This window comes from Falco peregrinus, chromosome 4 (genome assembly GCF_023634155.1).
Source record: "Falco peregrinus isolate bFalPer1 chromosome 4, bFalPer1.pri, whole genome shotgun sequence".
In the NCBI taxonomy this organism is placed as follows: domain Eukaryota; kingdom Metazoa; phylum Chordata; class Aves; order Falconiformes; family Falconidae; genus Falco; species Falco peregrinus.
Genome location: NC_073724.1, coordinates 98,423,156 through 98,439,569, shown reverse-complemented (window position 1 = coordinate 98,439,569; position 16,414 = coordinate 98,423,156). Strand labels below are relative to the sequence as shown.

At 40.5% G+C, this 16,414-nt stretch overlaps 1 protein-coding gene across 1 annotated transcript in view; it reads right to left on the bottom strand.

Annotated features, from left to right (window-relative positions):
• Window positions 1-15,104, bottom strand: part of UBL3 (ubiquitin like 3) — a 58,651-nt gene extending 43,547 nt beyond the window's left edge. The window contains exon 1 of the mRNA XM_013297158.2: window positions 14,126-15,104. Coding sequence (XP_013152612.1) covers window positions 14,126-14,152 — 27 coding nt within the window. The 5' untranslated portion in view covers window positions 14,153-15,104. The remainder of the gene's footprint in view (window positions 1-14,125) is intronic.
• Window positions 15,105-16,414: the final 1,310 nt, after the last annotated feature.

The window sequence follows — 16,414 nt, the reverse complement described above, 5'->3', positions numbered from 1 at the left end:
TACAAGGACCAGTATCATTAAAACAACATAAAATTTGTATAGATAGCATTCTTTCTCCTGCTTCACAAGTCTAATTAAACACTTTGGCAAAAACACACTGCATTTCTGCTGTGACGTTTAGAACAGATCATTCAAGTTCTATTTTATACAACAAATTATGAAGAGGGTAGATAATGCACTTTCAAGGACTTCAAACAATTCTCAAAATTACCCAGTTGTATAGAACTTCTCATTTGTTTGGTAACTTAAAGTATTTTTAAATTTAGTGTGATAATGTTTATAAACTTTCATTTTCTTCTTTTTAACAGGTTGTGTGCAACAGCTCAGACCAGATCACACTTGGCAAAGATTCGCAATCACCCTGTACCTACTTCACCACAACAAGCAGTAGTATACCTACAACTATCCAAATTTCCATGTAGTTGTAATCAGGGGAAGATCTGTTATGCGAAAAGAAATATATTTTGAATGGTGGAAAATTCTTTCTACTGCAGTGTGCACAACTGTAGATGTTAAAGTTTTCTGTAGGAAGTAACAAAGCTGGCACAACCGTGATTTACTGTAAATTAAAACATTTAATGATTTAGAAGCACTACTTAACAAATTAAAGCTAGGAAAAGACAACCTACCAAAACCCAGTAAAAGTGTTGCAAATGAGGTTTTACAAAGCCCCAACAGCTCAAAAGAATTACCTAAATATATAAATCTAGTGCTATTTTCAGGCATTATGAAGTACTCCCCCCAACACAGTGCAGCTGCTCTTCCCAAAGGGCAAGGGTCTCCCATAACCCATATGTCATTGATGCCTCCTCTCTCTGGCCATCCTAGACACACTGGCATGTGCGAACTGGCACCAAATGCCATGTTTAGGCAATTGAATCAAATCTTTGAAGCCTTAATGCTTTAGAGCCTATATCTGGTGACGTAAGATTTACTTTTGCCAGAAAGTGCGATGTTTACAAGGACACGTCTCAATAATTTTTCTACGCAGCCAAGTAATACATGCTGCTTTTCTACATTCAGCAATACAAATATTAAGGATGGATTTGGATATGTTTGTGTCTGGCAGGCAGAGGAAGGGTGGTGGTGTCCTTCATCGGAAACCTGTTATCATCTGACACATTAAAAACTTCATTAAATGGAATTTAATCACTAAAAGTACAAAACCTACGCATGGTAAGAGAAAATTATGACGACTCCTTGACTGTTTCTTGCTGCCCATTGTGATTGTACAGCAAATTACCGTCCATAAATAAGCCTGAAGGCTTTGACACTGCTATGTTCAGTGGCTGCACCTTTGTCACTAGATGGTTGTGTAATCACGATTTGGCTTCTCCCTGTACTCCTTTTTCAGCTGCTACCACCACCCATCCTACAAACTGCTACAGGAGTCAAAAATGCCTACAACAGAAAGTGAATGCCATCTTTTCCAACAACTCTGCAAGAACTAATTTGAAACGATTCAAAAGATTTCTCTTCCCTATCCCAACAGCTCTGCAGACACTCCAGAGTTAGCCCATGCAGCTTCCAATAAAGCACCACAAAACAACTGTTGGCTTTACCCCAAAGTTAATGATAGAACAAAAATACAAGACTACTGTATTTTAAGATTCTAAATAAGTGATTTTTGTTTAGGAAACGTTAAACTCCCACAACAAAGAGCTATGGTACTTCCTAAAAATTGTATCCCATTTTTTTGGAACATGTTGCAATCTGATTTTACAAGAAAAACTATTATGTTACACAAAAGACTGCAGAAAAATGCTGTGTTTATTCAAGTATAATTCACTATCTTCCATCTCCTGCAAAACAATGTATAATAAAAGAAAAAGAAAATTTGTACTAGTAGAGGCAGTAACTACACCAATTTTCTTTCCCTCTGGTATTTATTTCTATATGCCAGGAACTACAAGCTAAAACAAAAACTTGGGTTATTTTTTTTTGCAAAGGAGAACAACAAAGGGGAATAAAATCACCTCCTAACAACATGTTCATTATAAATAAAATTCATAACCTAGGACACTTATTTAAGCACCAAAGTCAGAACAGCAGGAGAATAAACTATAAAAGCCAGGAAACTATTTACCTTCACTCCATCTTATCTGGCATTAGTCAGCACGCTGAATTATTCACCTTGGTGCTTTTTTTTTTTTTTTTTTTAAGCCAAGTTTGAAATTTACCAAGCAGCACATTTGCAGATAAAGGCACTGACTGATAACACTTTTGTGCTCTATGGATAGGGCAAGCTGCCTTTCCTATATTTCATTTCCCAAAAATAAAAAAAAAATACAGAATTTGAAGGAGATAATTTAAGAAGAAAAACTAAATCCCCATGTCCTTGAACATCAGAAACTGCTGTGGATTTGTTTTCTTCTCCTGAGAATGTTTCAGATTTAAACTGATAGCATGCTATTCGAAAATTAGAAACATGGAAATTGACAGCTGTATTAAGGCAATATTTGATAACAAAGTGCTCAGAATTCCAGTTTCTCTGAAAGGTCAACAAAAATACTTCAGCAAAATGATGTGATTCTCAATCAATACCAACAGTTGAAAGAAATACTAACACAGCCCTACAACAAAGCTGGTACGAAAGCCAGCCTTCCCTAAAGCGTTACCCTCAAAACTTTTTTAAAACTCATTAACAAATATGGTTACAACCTTTCTCCAAATGTTCTTGGGCACATGTATCAATGCATACATATTTTACCGACTTTTGCATCATTTTAATTAACTCACTGTCCACAAAAAGCCTTCACATCTGCAAAGAGCATACTAGCTTAACTGAAATGGCAGTACAGTCATGCAATATGAACTGTGAACAACCAAGACTGACAGGCACTGAAGATGCACCAAAGCAGAGCCCATCAGAAAAAATTTAATAATAAAAAAATAACAAAAACCACTAACACAAAAGCACCACCAAAAAAAAATAATCTTTATGATCTTTGAATTTTGTTTGTCTGACTGCAGTTCAAACTGTAATATTCCATTCCCTGCAACTCTGCTGCATAGTTATCAAGTACAAAAGTATATTTAAGTGAAATTCCATTCCACAGTATCCACAATTTTTTACAAATACTAACCTCTTCTTTCACAGGTCTTCCAAAAAATAAATGGATTTTTACTAAGCACTTGTTAAGGAGACTGGTAAGACAGGAAAGCTCAAGATTAACTAACATTTATCTTCCAAGAAAATTTTGAGCAATGCAGGAAAGGTAAGGTCTCTGAACAATGAGGAAGTGCTGAATAATAAGGAGAGGGGAGAAAAGCACATCATTCTGGTAGAAGAGACAATTATGCATTTATACCACAGGATGGATAAATAGTGTTCAACAGTCAGGTATGTACGACTGGTTTTATACTTCATTTTACAAGTGGAAGAGTTCCCTCTTAACATGAGTTCTCCATGTATGACATAAATAGTGCCATGGTACATACATCATACTCACAGTGGCAAAAAATACAAGATAAACTGTATTTGCTCAAAAGCCACAAATCTGTATTGAAAAAGACAACCTCAGCTTAAAAGTGCCAGGCTCTTTATAGAGAGACTTTACACTTGTCATAGTCAACTCAGAGAAAGATACAGCTGTAACTCTGGAGTCCAGCCCCACCAAAACTTTATAGATTCCACATTAAAATCTTTTCAAGCCTGTCTTACCTCCTGCAATAAGCACAAGGAGCACTTACACATCCTCAAGTGCCTGCATGAGAGTGAGTGAACAAGAAGTATTCTGCATCTGCACTGTAGCCCTCCATAGGGATTCCCCTGGCTATCCCCAAAGCAAAAGAAATTGGCACACAGAGCTCATTTTCATTCCCATAAAAAAAGTGGCATGCAGGAAAAAGTTAAGAAGTTCCATCACCCTGGCTGAGGTGATGACAGCTCACTGCAAAAGCACATGCTTCAACCCCCCTTTGTACAATGAATTTAAAAAATCTGAGGTTTTGAGATCCTTGCTAGTGAAGAAACATTAGAGCCCATCACCAGACTCCGCTACTACCCTATTCCAAGCACCTACACTCTTACTCTGAACGACCCTCTACAGGACTCCCTTCTTGGTGAGAAGAAACAATTCAGAGGTGACCCTCTCCAAGCTAAAACAACTCAGCCCACTGCCACCTTCACTGGAGCCCTCATCACAACCCCACTTACAGTTTACCTAGCATTCCACCCACTATAGTGGATATTCTAAACCTCAAAATTATCGTAAACACACATAATTTGGATAAAAACTTACACATTTCCAGATTTACACAAAATCCTGATTCATATGAAACTCTACTGGTCAGAGGCAATAAGCAGACAGAAATCAAACACAGCTGCATTTTCTCTTTAATGAGAGCTCCTAGTCATCTTGCCATTAGCTATGAAAACAAGATCCTCACAACAAAGTTAAATTTCTCAGTAACAAGCTGTTCTTTTGGTGCCTGATCTGACATATTGTACCTTGAAACCCTGGTCTTGTGTCTAGACAACTAGAAATACTCACTGGCATCTTTTAAAACTCCTTTCCAAGATAAAAGCTTCCTCTCCTTTGTACGTGAGCTTGAACTGAACTAGCATGGAGCTTACCTCACATAAAATACTTACCACATCTTTACATTACAAAGGTGGCCTTTAAAATAGCTTTTCTTGGAAATCCACAGCATGAAAAACAAACATTACACTACATTCTGGTAGAAAATTTTTGAATATTCAAGTCAAACAATCCCTACACATTTTTATGGCCAAAGGCAACATGCTGAACAAACTCCACCTTACAAACATGGGGTTCCTGACTGGAGATAGTCAAACTGGAATGACTCCAAGAACTATTACCACAGCTTTTGGGTAACAGGGAAAGCAATGCATCTCCTTAGATGTTCAGAAGAACAGCTAAACCTACCCACTCTGGTGTCCCAACCACACTAACCACTGCAAAGCCAAACTCAGGCAGGGATTTACATACAGCACTACCCACAGTCAGCAACTATTGGGGCACAGGCAGAGAGAGGGGCACAGCTACAGCATGCACATGATGCCACACCAGAATTAGTCCTGCTTAATATAAGACATTGCAGCCCAACAGTTAAAATCCAGAACATTAATGCAAATAAAACTTCCTAAAGTCCTCACAGCACACAAGAGAGAGCACCCAACTTACTGCGAGATCAGCTTTCTAATTATTCTTTATAAACGTACAGTAATACATCCTCATTGTCACTTATGTGCTATAATATGGGTATTGGAAGTTATTAATTTTATGTGTAATTTCATGTTAATTTCATTATTACCTAATGGACTTAGTGAATAGGGATTTATTCCCCTCACTTAAAATCCTTTACTAAAGCTTTCTGAAAGTTTGGTGTTTATTGCCAAAAATAGCTATACAAGTACACAAAGTACGTATCACTAAAACATGCACATCCAATAAGGTTTGTTTCTATCACAGATCAATAACCTGGATCCAGAAGTGAGAGCTAGCTTTCCCTACCATTCTGCACAGCTGTTATGATGTGCAACTCATCTGCATGGACTAAAAGTATATTCATTCACAGGCAAAATGACATAAATATTCAGATTTAATATGCCCTCAGTAATGTGTTATGTATCAAATACAACCACAGAACACTATTCCAAGAATTAAGTTTATGTTGATGTTCATGTTACTGCCCATACAAATATGAATTCTGTAATTTAAAGAAAAAAAAACCACTGCAGCTATTTCAGACTTTAAAAGCATACAGAGGCTTCTAATTAGTTCCTTATAGTATATAAAAGATAAGCATGTCTGAAAAATGTTAAACAGTTTTTAAATCTTAAAAATACTGAAAAGGACTGCTATTTTAGAAGAACTATTTTAAAGTAATAGAATTTACAATAACTTTCCTGAGACTTACTAGCATATGTCACATATATTCACAGGTATACTGGCACTGATCTACCTTGAAGAAGAGAATCCTAAATCTACACCCTCAGCTATGAAAGACTTTTGACTAACGCTGCACTTCACTTTTATCTCTATTCCATTATTTCTCTATATTAAAAACATATCTCAGATTCCGGAGACAGATTAAGTAGTACCATCTAGAATATATGTTAAGTATCAGAAACAGATTACAGTGATGTGGATCTCTGCCAGACCACAAAGCGTTACCATATCATAACTCCACTGAGGAGATATCAACCAGGGCTGCAGTATATGACTTTGAAGTACTATTCTTTTTGAGATGAAACGCACTGCTCTTTTCATGCTCTGAAAGAAAAACACATTTAGTTTCCTTGTGTTTATTTTGAAATTGGCACTACACTGTTATCAAGTTCTTGAGAGGATTTCTTATGCAACATGAAACAGTGAATAGTCGTCATGAAGATCACAGACAGCTTCCAGAAGACCTCAGGACCACTCAAAAAAAAATAAAATAAAAAAATAAAGGCACTAAACTTTCATTCCCATCCAAACTGCCAATAAATTCACAGATTAAAATCCAGATCCTCAGCTGCAGCTAAAGGGCACTCCAGGATAAGACCACCTTTGTTCCTCAGCAGTGGTCCAAGCCATTGACATAAACGGATTAGCCTGAACAGTAATCTGTGCCACCTCTCAAGAGCAACCAAAACCATCACGGCAGGTAGACACCAACACAAACATTTTCAGATTGCATCCCCATGTTATTGAACATGAAGTACCATTTTGTTACCTATGGTCCCACTACAGCATAGATCCATTTTTTGGCAGTAGACTAAACCTACTAAACTCCTAGGCAGAATCTCTGGTGTTATTTGGTTAATTTATATGGGATACATAAAACTCAGAGACTTTCTTGCTTGTTCCTGTCTCCGTAATAACAGTATCGTTGAATAAAGTCTCAACTAAACTCTGCCACAAACTTTCCACTTTAAACTGAGTCTCCTGAATAATTTCAGGTAAAAAACCAAACCCAACCCAACCCACAAATGTAATCCTGTCACTGGCAAGCTATTTTCAAATTTCTTTACAGAAAGCAGAAAAAAGTACAAGACACTGATGGCAGTGTCACAGTCACATAATCTGCCAAATTGTTCTACACAAAGTTTCTATTTGCGGAAAATAGACACTACTTTTTTTTAAAAAAAAATCAGATTTAAACATACTTGCAGAGTCTTACTACAAATTGAGAGAGGGCCTTCACTGTGGATGGTTTACAAGCAGCAACAAATTCAACCTCTGTCAAGCTAAACACAATACCTGCTAGCAACCGCAAAATACACTAGATTTCCACAAATACATAAGAGTACTCAGCTGCAACAACATTTTAAGTATTCCTGCAGAACTATACTTTTGAGGCCCAGCAGACATACAAGTAAGAATGTCTTAATTTTTTCTTCAGGTGTTGCTCTCAGAAATAAACAGGACTTCTAAATAATTTTCTCTACATTCTAAGAAAGATCGCTTAGCAACTTTTATCTCCCTTCAAATTTCTTTTCAGATACAAAGAAAACATAGTATTGAAGTGCATAATGCTATCTGCAGAACCTCAACTGATGTCTCAGGAAACTTTTTTTTTTTTTTTAACAATTCTTGCAGTGTGTTGACTTATCATTCTTTTCCTCCCTCAGTATTTCCTCACTATCATTGCTTGCAAAACTTAGTGGTACATCTGTGAATTCATATTTGTCTGGAGGTATACCAAGTGAAAAATGTTCCAGTCATTGCTTTAAGATGTTCTGTAACATAACAGAAGCTGTCAAGAAATTAAAGGCTGTCCTTCTAGCAGACTTTACAGGGTAATTTTTAACAATAACTGAATTTCAAAAGATAGACCTCTGAATTATGTTAAAACTGATGAAGAGCTGGGGTCTCAAGAGTTCAGATTTGACATGAGAACAATGAAATTAAAATTTCTCACTTGCATTCTGTTCATTTTCAGTAGCTAAAACGAAAGCAGTGTACTCAGTCATATCCCTTTAACAATTATGGTGAGCTAAAGTTTACGCATGCAAAATCATGGCAGGGAAAGCTTGCTGCTTCAGTAGGCTCAATTAATTGCTGCAAAATGAGATAACATGGAACACGAGTATTGATCAGCAGCTCTGCCTTTCACCATAGTTAGAATGGGAAATAACCAAATTAGTGGATCCAATACTGTACAAAGAAAAGACTGAAAATAAGCTGTATTATCTCTTTTACATAAAACCACAAGAATGATTAGTCACATTCCAGATATTTCTGGATTCCTGCAAGCTAGAGCAGCACTCACAGGCTGAGTCACAACTGAGCTCTCCATCCTGCTCAGTATTGCATAAGCAGATATACAGACATCACCAAAAGTTTACATTCTGACTTTTACTGAGAACCAAAGCTGACTGACCAGAAAAATAAAACAAAGAAATCCCACTTCCTGCATATACCATGACCATGGCTTTCAACGGTCATAGAAGTTTACTTTGGAAGAAGTCTCAGTTTAAAAACAAACAAACAAAAAAAAAGGCAGCATGCCCTTAGTCATTTTATTTACAATACCATAAGAGTATTGCTTACCAAGTCTGCTGCAAGGACCATATTCAGAGAGGCTAATTTCCTACTACAGCCTTATGCCAAGCCAAGCCAAGGAAGAGTGTTATGGGCCTTGAATGATCTAAACTTTAAGTTTAGATATACACAAACAGCAGTCACAAACTCTAAGGTGAAATACAGATTACGGGTACCTGAAGTTGTCCCTAATCCCAGATCTGAGAGGTGCAACTTGTCCCCATCCAGGTCCTGACTGAGCTATCCACTTGCTACAGGTGATCTCTGGCAGTTTTTTAACATGCAGAGTTCAGTGTTCCTGCTGTGGAGGTGATCATTTTGCTGCACTCAGATACTCAGCGTTTGTTTCTAGTCTCTCAACCCTGCTGGAAACTGCCAGCAGCTACTGCCGGCTTCCCAGCATTCCCAACAAGGGAGGGGTTAAATATCCTCCAGTACACATTTCCCCCCCCCCCCATTTCATGGAGTTAAGACAACAAAAAGGAGAGAGAAACCAAATCAGGTAACAATAACAAGGGTGGGTGGCAGGAAGGAAGAAACAGTTTACACTGCCAGCCTACACTTCCATCTGAAGTATAATGCTGCACCAAGGCCCAGCATAAATATGAATCGTTATCTCATCCACAGGTTACAGCTGTTCATCCCCGAAGCAAATGAGATGAAGGACATGCAAACACTGTTTCAGAGTATGTCTAATGTGTTAGGATGCTGTGGAATTTCCACTACACGTTCATACATAAAAATGCCAGTCATTATTAAGATATTTCTTGTTGGTTGTTAAATAAATAGGTAAGGCATTTTTTAATCTGTGGAAGGAAAAAGGTGGTGGGGAAAATGGTAAATACAAGTCATTCTGAAATATACCCAAATGTATACATTCAACATCAGCTTTGACAGGTTTATCCCTGGCCACCGCTGCAGATAACAGAGAAGGAGGTTCTTCACCTAGTTACAAGAAACACTGCAATATGCTACAAAGGCTGGATCAATACATAAGGAGTCAGGAAGGAACTCCTCCAGGCTCTTCTTTCTAACACAAATCCCATCAATTCCTTCTCCAAAAGAAGGCAAAAAAAACCAAAACAAAACATAGAGAATGACAAAGTATAGGATACTTCTATCTGTTACAATCAGCAAACAACAGTGACAAAATAAATAAATAAAGGGAAGGAAAAAATATCCATACAGAAAAACCCGATAAGCTAATTTTATCTTAGGCTATAATGAGTTAGAACTTTCAACACAGGGGTACAAAAATACAGAGGAATAATTAGACCTTTATTATAAAAAAAAACCCAACCTTGAGAGACTAACTTATGACTATTATGCACAAAAGCTGCTAAGAATACAGTAACTTTCAGAACCAGGAAAAAGGATCTACTGAAGGTAAAAGGAAAAGCAGTTAAAAAAGAAGAACAGAGATACATGACTTCTTCGGTTTTGTCCCGATACATTGTAATGCTATGAGCGAACAAGAATCTGTGTTCCAAGAATATTATGATAAGTGCACTTATTATTCTTAAATGAAAGAATTGTTTAGACTAAAGGATGGACAACAAAACTCAGCTGCCATACAACCAGCTACTCTTTTAAGCCCCTCCTGTCTGAACCTTATTCCTGGATGCCAAGATTCCCCTACTGACATATCATTAGCTGCACATCCATCCTTTTCCCGGTTAGCCTCAATTAACAGTTATTAAAAAGGAATTCCTTAAGCTATTCATCACCATTCTATACTAAATTTCCTACAGAAAAGAACACGCATGTATACTTTTCCACTAAAGACACTAACAAGGCATGAACTGTGCAGGGTTTCTATTTGTTATTTTTCCACCAGCTGCCATATATAAGTGTTTTAGACCATAGGCTCCATCCTCTCACGTGTCTGCAAAGGTGTCACACCAAACATTCAGTTTTATTAAAAATTATCTCTCCCATACCACCTACATCTCTTAAATATAGCATATGGATTCAATAGCTGGACATAATGAAATTGAAAATCTTTACTTGTTTTGATAGATTTGAGTGTTCTGCTGTTTATCAAATGCCAAAAAAAAAAGTCCCAAACCAAACCCAAACCAAAAAACCCCAACAAAAAATCACCCTCACCATGAGTCAAAATCATCACTCTTGGTTATTACTCGAGAGAAAAAGAATCTGCTATCCTAGGGGGTATGCAAAGAGCTGCCCAGGAAGAAAATGCTGGCAGAGCCTTTTTGTACCTACATAAAAACACACCAATACAGGAAACACCGGACACCATAATACTTTCAGTCATACAGGCCCCTTACTGTGAACTTCTAATATCCCTGGAGAATTAGATCTGTGAGAAGTATCATAGGCACACAGAACAGAGATGCAGCTTCCCAGATTCTTGTGATAACTCCACTGAAATAAAGGAGATTATTCAATTGAGCAATAACTTGGGGACTGAGCGCTGGTTTTTCATAGCTTGTTTTTTAAATAGTCAGCTACAGTGTTTAAATAAATACCAAATCATTTTCATTTCGTCCACTCCAAAAAAACTGTGTGATTAACTTCACAAGTCCATAAACCACCTCACATCTCTTTATTACTACAAAAGAAATAAAACTTGCAAACAGCCCTCCTGTTATTCACAGTCAAACCCTAGCTACTACCAAATGGCAAAATTGACGAAGTGCATGATGAAATTATTGAACATATTCAGAGATGCTCTGTTGCCACTACAATCATCAGTACTTATGTGAGAAATTGAACAAAATTAGGCTCTAGATACGCAGTATAGTCTTCAAGCACTACCCCATATATGTGTAGTCCTAATTAAGTTAATGAAACTACCCAGAGGTCAGTATCAGCAGGTTTCATTCCAGGAGTGGAGTTTTAACCTGTAAGTAGCGCACATTGCTAAGGAATAATGCACCACAAACTTACGATATCCGGAATGTGGTATGTCACTATCCAATTTATTAGTAGAATACGAATGATAAAGTACTGTGTTATGTTGAAATGGTTAGGTGGTAAAATCTGTTGTAGTTTTAAAAGAAGTCAGCTAAATGTCAGAGAAAAGGAGGCTGGATCAAATTATGCCTACATACAAGCAGAAGGCTTACTGAAGATCTGATAATTTACTATGAATTATATATAGCAGATTCTTCTCAAAGGTGGAACAGGAAGACAAATTAACACATTTTTAAGAAGCAGCAATTAGAATAGTTTTATTATTATTATGAGAGGGTTACTTCATGAATCTGACAAACAGTTTGAAACATAATTATTATAATACTTTAATAATTCAGATTTACTAAGCATGATGGAGTCTTCATAACATGACACTCCATCACACTGATGCCAACTCCTACAGAAATGGGAAATCATTTTTTTTGTAAATGCAAATTACATAGTGGGTGGATAAGATAAATGCAAACTGCAAAATCCAACACTAAATAAAAACATATATGAACAAGGTGACAGCCTGGTAAGCACTCCTCCTTAAAGAGCAATCAAATAACAATCACATTTCTTTCCTGAACAAGCTCCTTTGAAATAAGGATGGTAACAAAAGGAGATCCAGAATCAGTTTTCAAGTGCTCTTTTTACAAAGTAATATTTATTAGCTGTATTTAATAACTTGGATTTCTAAAACAGTTCAAACTTTCAGAGAGAAGCTGCAGCTAATAATGCACAGACTCAACAAAATGATCCTAAGACAGACCAGAATATGTCTATTTATTCAGTTGAAATTTACCAACATGGGTAACATCTTCATTCAAATGTTTTTGCCGTGAATCAGTATTTAAACATCACTATGTATAACAAGCTTCTTCCTGATTTGAAGAAACAGAGCATTGCTAGGCCTAGCTATCCCTGTCAGTGGTATTTTCATTACATCATAACAACAGAAGGAAACAGTCTTCATAGAAACAAAATAGTATTTTACCTATCTTAAAATCTGTTTATTTTGTATAAAATGTCAAATGTCCAACATAAGCCTAGCAGCAGCATCACAATTCCCAGGCAGGCAGGACCTAGAAGTAGTGTGGAGGTGGCAGTGCATTCAGCTCAGGGTGACAAGGAAGAGGAACACCTCATGTCAGTCAAGGGACTCCTCCAGGCAATCTAAAAAGCACCACTAAGATATTTGCATCTAACCCTCTGCAGCTAAGGAAAGCATTTCCATGATACAACGCTAGACAGACACGTGCAAGTGAAAAGGGGATTCAGAGTACTCTAACAGCCTGAGAGACCCTAACAAAAAAAATACATGAAGATGTATAGTTGAAAGGATTTAAAGTCAGATGCAACAGTCTCCTCATCAACCTTTTTGTTCAGGGGGCAAAATTTATAGTATTTGAGAAAGGTAGAGGGAGAAGCAAAAGAGGAAAGAAAAAAAAAGTGAGCTTAACACCATGTTTGATCATCCTCTGTATCTTACTGCTTCTTGGCAGAATTCACTCTTTATGACTGCAGTACAAAAGCTGCGAAGGAAACACTGAACATAAGCGACTAAAGGATACCATTATTTCAATAGCCCATTTGTCATACATATGCACCATTAATTGTATAGCGATGGCTGAAACAAGGACTACTCTGTTTTACGGTTATCACTACCAGGACAGGTTTTACTCGCAAAACAGAATTTCATCCTGAAAGGAAAAAAAGCATGGACAAGTCTGCTGCTTTTAGGAAAAAAAAGTACCTTTAAATGTGAACAGTCATGGGAGATACATGAAAATATTCTTCTCTAAAAATAAAGAACCAACATATCGAACTGCAGCCACAACTTTTTTTTTCCAATTAAGTGATTTATGGAAATATATACAAACGAGGAAAGTCATGCTGAACGAAAGATTACCTAGCAGACCAGCTTCATCCCCCCTCCGCATGCCCTGCTATACCTTCCTATTTTAAATGTACCGAGCCGAGTATCCAATACACGCTGAAGTCCGCCATAAGAAGTACTAGGAGTGCCCTTGAAAAATGTCCAGATTGCAGCTAGTGCACAAAAGACCTCGCCATGTAAATGAGTGCATGAGAATTTCTCTTTCGCTCTTGACCCGGCAGCAAGTGAAGAGATTAAGTTCCCATCAACATCGGAAGACAAAGTGTCAGTAAGAAACAACCGAAGTTTGAAAGAAAAGGAAGGAGGCTGAGACTAAATTTCAGCTGGTTTAGAAAGAAGAAAAAAAAAAAAAAGGAAAAAAAAAGGAAAAAATGGCTCGAGTAAACCATTCTGAATGCTCTACTTTATCTTCCCCCCCCAAAATGCTCCACAAGAGCTGAGCAGCAGCGCTACGCCAAATAAGCAAGAGCAGTCAGGTATTACTGCCATAGGTAAGAGGAAGCAGCTATCCCCCCTTGCCTTGCTACACAGAAGGCAACGCTGCAGATTTCCCTCTCCGCTACCAAAAAGCTAAAACAAAACGAGCATCTGGGGCGGGGGGGGGGGGGGGGGGGGGGGTGGCTGGGTGGTGTGCGTGTGGTGTTATTAATTGGGAACTTTTTGTTCCTTAAATACATGTACCCGAGACCTTTTTTTTTTTTTTCACCCACGCCCCTCTTCTTTCCATCTTCTCTGCCAAAACAAAACAGGTTGGAATATACGTTATACCATAATAATACTATTAAATAAGGCGTATAAGACTTACCATATCAGCTGGAACGCTGCTGGACATCTTGATGTTACCCTAAATGGCTTAAAATCAACTTAACAAAAAAAAAAAAAAAAGCACCAAGAGCCCGTCGCAGATCTTCAAGAAGCAAAACCAGTGTCAATGTTGGAGGCAGCAACTTCCACGTTCCCTACGAAAAAGCGGTGCCCGATGTGCAGCGGGGAAGGCGGCCGGTTGAGGTGAAGGAATATCCAGGGGCAAGCGGTGCCGGGGCTGCACCGGAGGAGCCGGCGGGAGACCAGAGATGGCAGCAGATCCCTGTCAGCGGCGGCGGCAGCAGCAGCACCAGCGGTGCCAGGTAGACCAGGCAGGACTACACCGCCACATGAGCTGCGTGCGGGCTTTTTCCCCCCTCTCTCCCTCTTCCTTCTCTCCCAGCCTTGACAAATGACGACGGGATGATTCACGGGATAATGGTGCGTCCAAGTCACCTCCTCAGTCAGCGCAGGCGACCCGGGCGCGCAGGCAGGCAGGCAGGCAAGACCTCGCTCCTGCCCTCGGCTGCGGGGCAGGGAATCGGGAGGGCCGGGGTGGGCTCGGGGCCGCTGGGGAGGACGTCGGGCTTCGGGCCCCCCCTAGGCGGTGTGCGACATTCAACAGCGTCTGCCGGGGAGACGGGCCGGGGAGGGCTGCCTGAGGGGCGGCCGGAGGGGAAAGCCCTCCCCCGCGGCGCTTCGGCGGCGACAGCACTCGGCAGGGACCGGGGGGCGTTCAACGGCGGCCGCCTCCCGCAGTCTCAGGTCTCCGCTCGCATCGCCGCCGCCGCCGCCGCCTCAGCCCGCCCTCCCTCCCCCGAGTCGTCCTCCGGCGGTTCCGGGCGCTCCCCCTCCCCCGCCGCCCGCGCCGCCTCGCCCCGCTGCGAGCCGGAGCTGCCGGTCCTCAGCGCGATCCTCGCCCGCAGCCGCCCCCTGTCATCTTCGGCTCAAACCAACATGGCGTCTGCCGAGCCGAGAGAGGGGACACGGCGGGGAGCGACGGACCCCCCCACACCCCCCCGCCGCGTCACGCGCCGCCGCGCCGCGCAGCACCATGGGGCTTGTAGGCTGCCGAGAAGGCGCGGGGCCTGGCCCCGCCTCCCCGCCGCGGCCCCGCCCCGCAGCAACCGTTGCCAGCGCGGGGAAGCGGCTGGCGCCGTGCGGGGCCCCCCTCGCCCTCGGGGCGCTCCCCGCTCGCCTGGCGGCACCGGCGGGGCCCGGGCGCCGCTTCCCCGCGCTGGCGGCAGAGGCGCGCGCGGAGTCCCCCCTGCTGCCGCCGCCACCCGGGCGAGTTACCGCAGACATAAATCGTCGTTCTCCCAAGGGCGGCTGCGGCTTCCTCAGGGCGTTTGGGGCTCCCCTGGCAGCCCTTCCTCCATGGATCCCGTTCCCAGCGTGTGGGCCTGTGCCGGACTCTCGGACGGCCTCCAAAAAAGAAAAAAAGAATTTTTTTATTTTACTGTTTTCTTTTTTTTTTTTTTTTTCCTTCTTGCACCCCCAGATCTGCAAGTCTGGGCCTGTATGTCTGTTCTTTGTATTCCTCAACTGTTACATTTGGGGTTTAGAGTTTAAAATCTCAAGGTTCTTCTTGGGTTGTTTTGTTGTTGTTGTTGTTGTTCCCCCTCAAACTGTGTAGTTTCATTAATGAAAAAAGCTCTGTCAAAGTTCTTCTTGGGTGGTGGTGGTGTTCCCCCCCAAAACTGTGTAGTTTCATTAATGAAAAAAGCTCCTCTGAGATTCAGCGTGAAAATGATGACTTCCAACTTGGAGGTGTCTGGAAAAAGACCCTTAGCATGTGAGATGCCCCCTTCAGAAGCCATCCCACTGCCCAAAGGGCTGCGTGGTTGTCAGGGAACCCCATCCTCTGAAGTGGTGTGTGTAATCGGTATTTTATCCCTTATTCCAGGCTGCTCCCAGATACCAGCATTCAACAAAGGCTGTGATAAAAATATGCATCCCATCTTGAAGATACAAAAAAATCCTACACAAGGTGCAGCTCTATTGAAGAAGTGAGTAGGGCTTTTGAGAGGACTATGGAGGAACACGTTCATATGCCCATACTGTAAAACTGTCCAAGAAAAAAAAATAAAATTAAGAAAACCAAGTAGTTGGAGCTTGTGACAGATGCAGCCTGGTTCCTTCAGGGACAGATCTCATGTAAAACCACAGGAAATTAAGACAGAGTTGTTCCCTTTAGTACTAAAAGTTTGAGGGTGCCTTTCCTCTTTAGGACTTCAGGCAGCAAGTGCAACCCCTGGCAAGCTACCGTCCCTTGCAGAGGTTATAATTC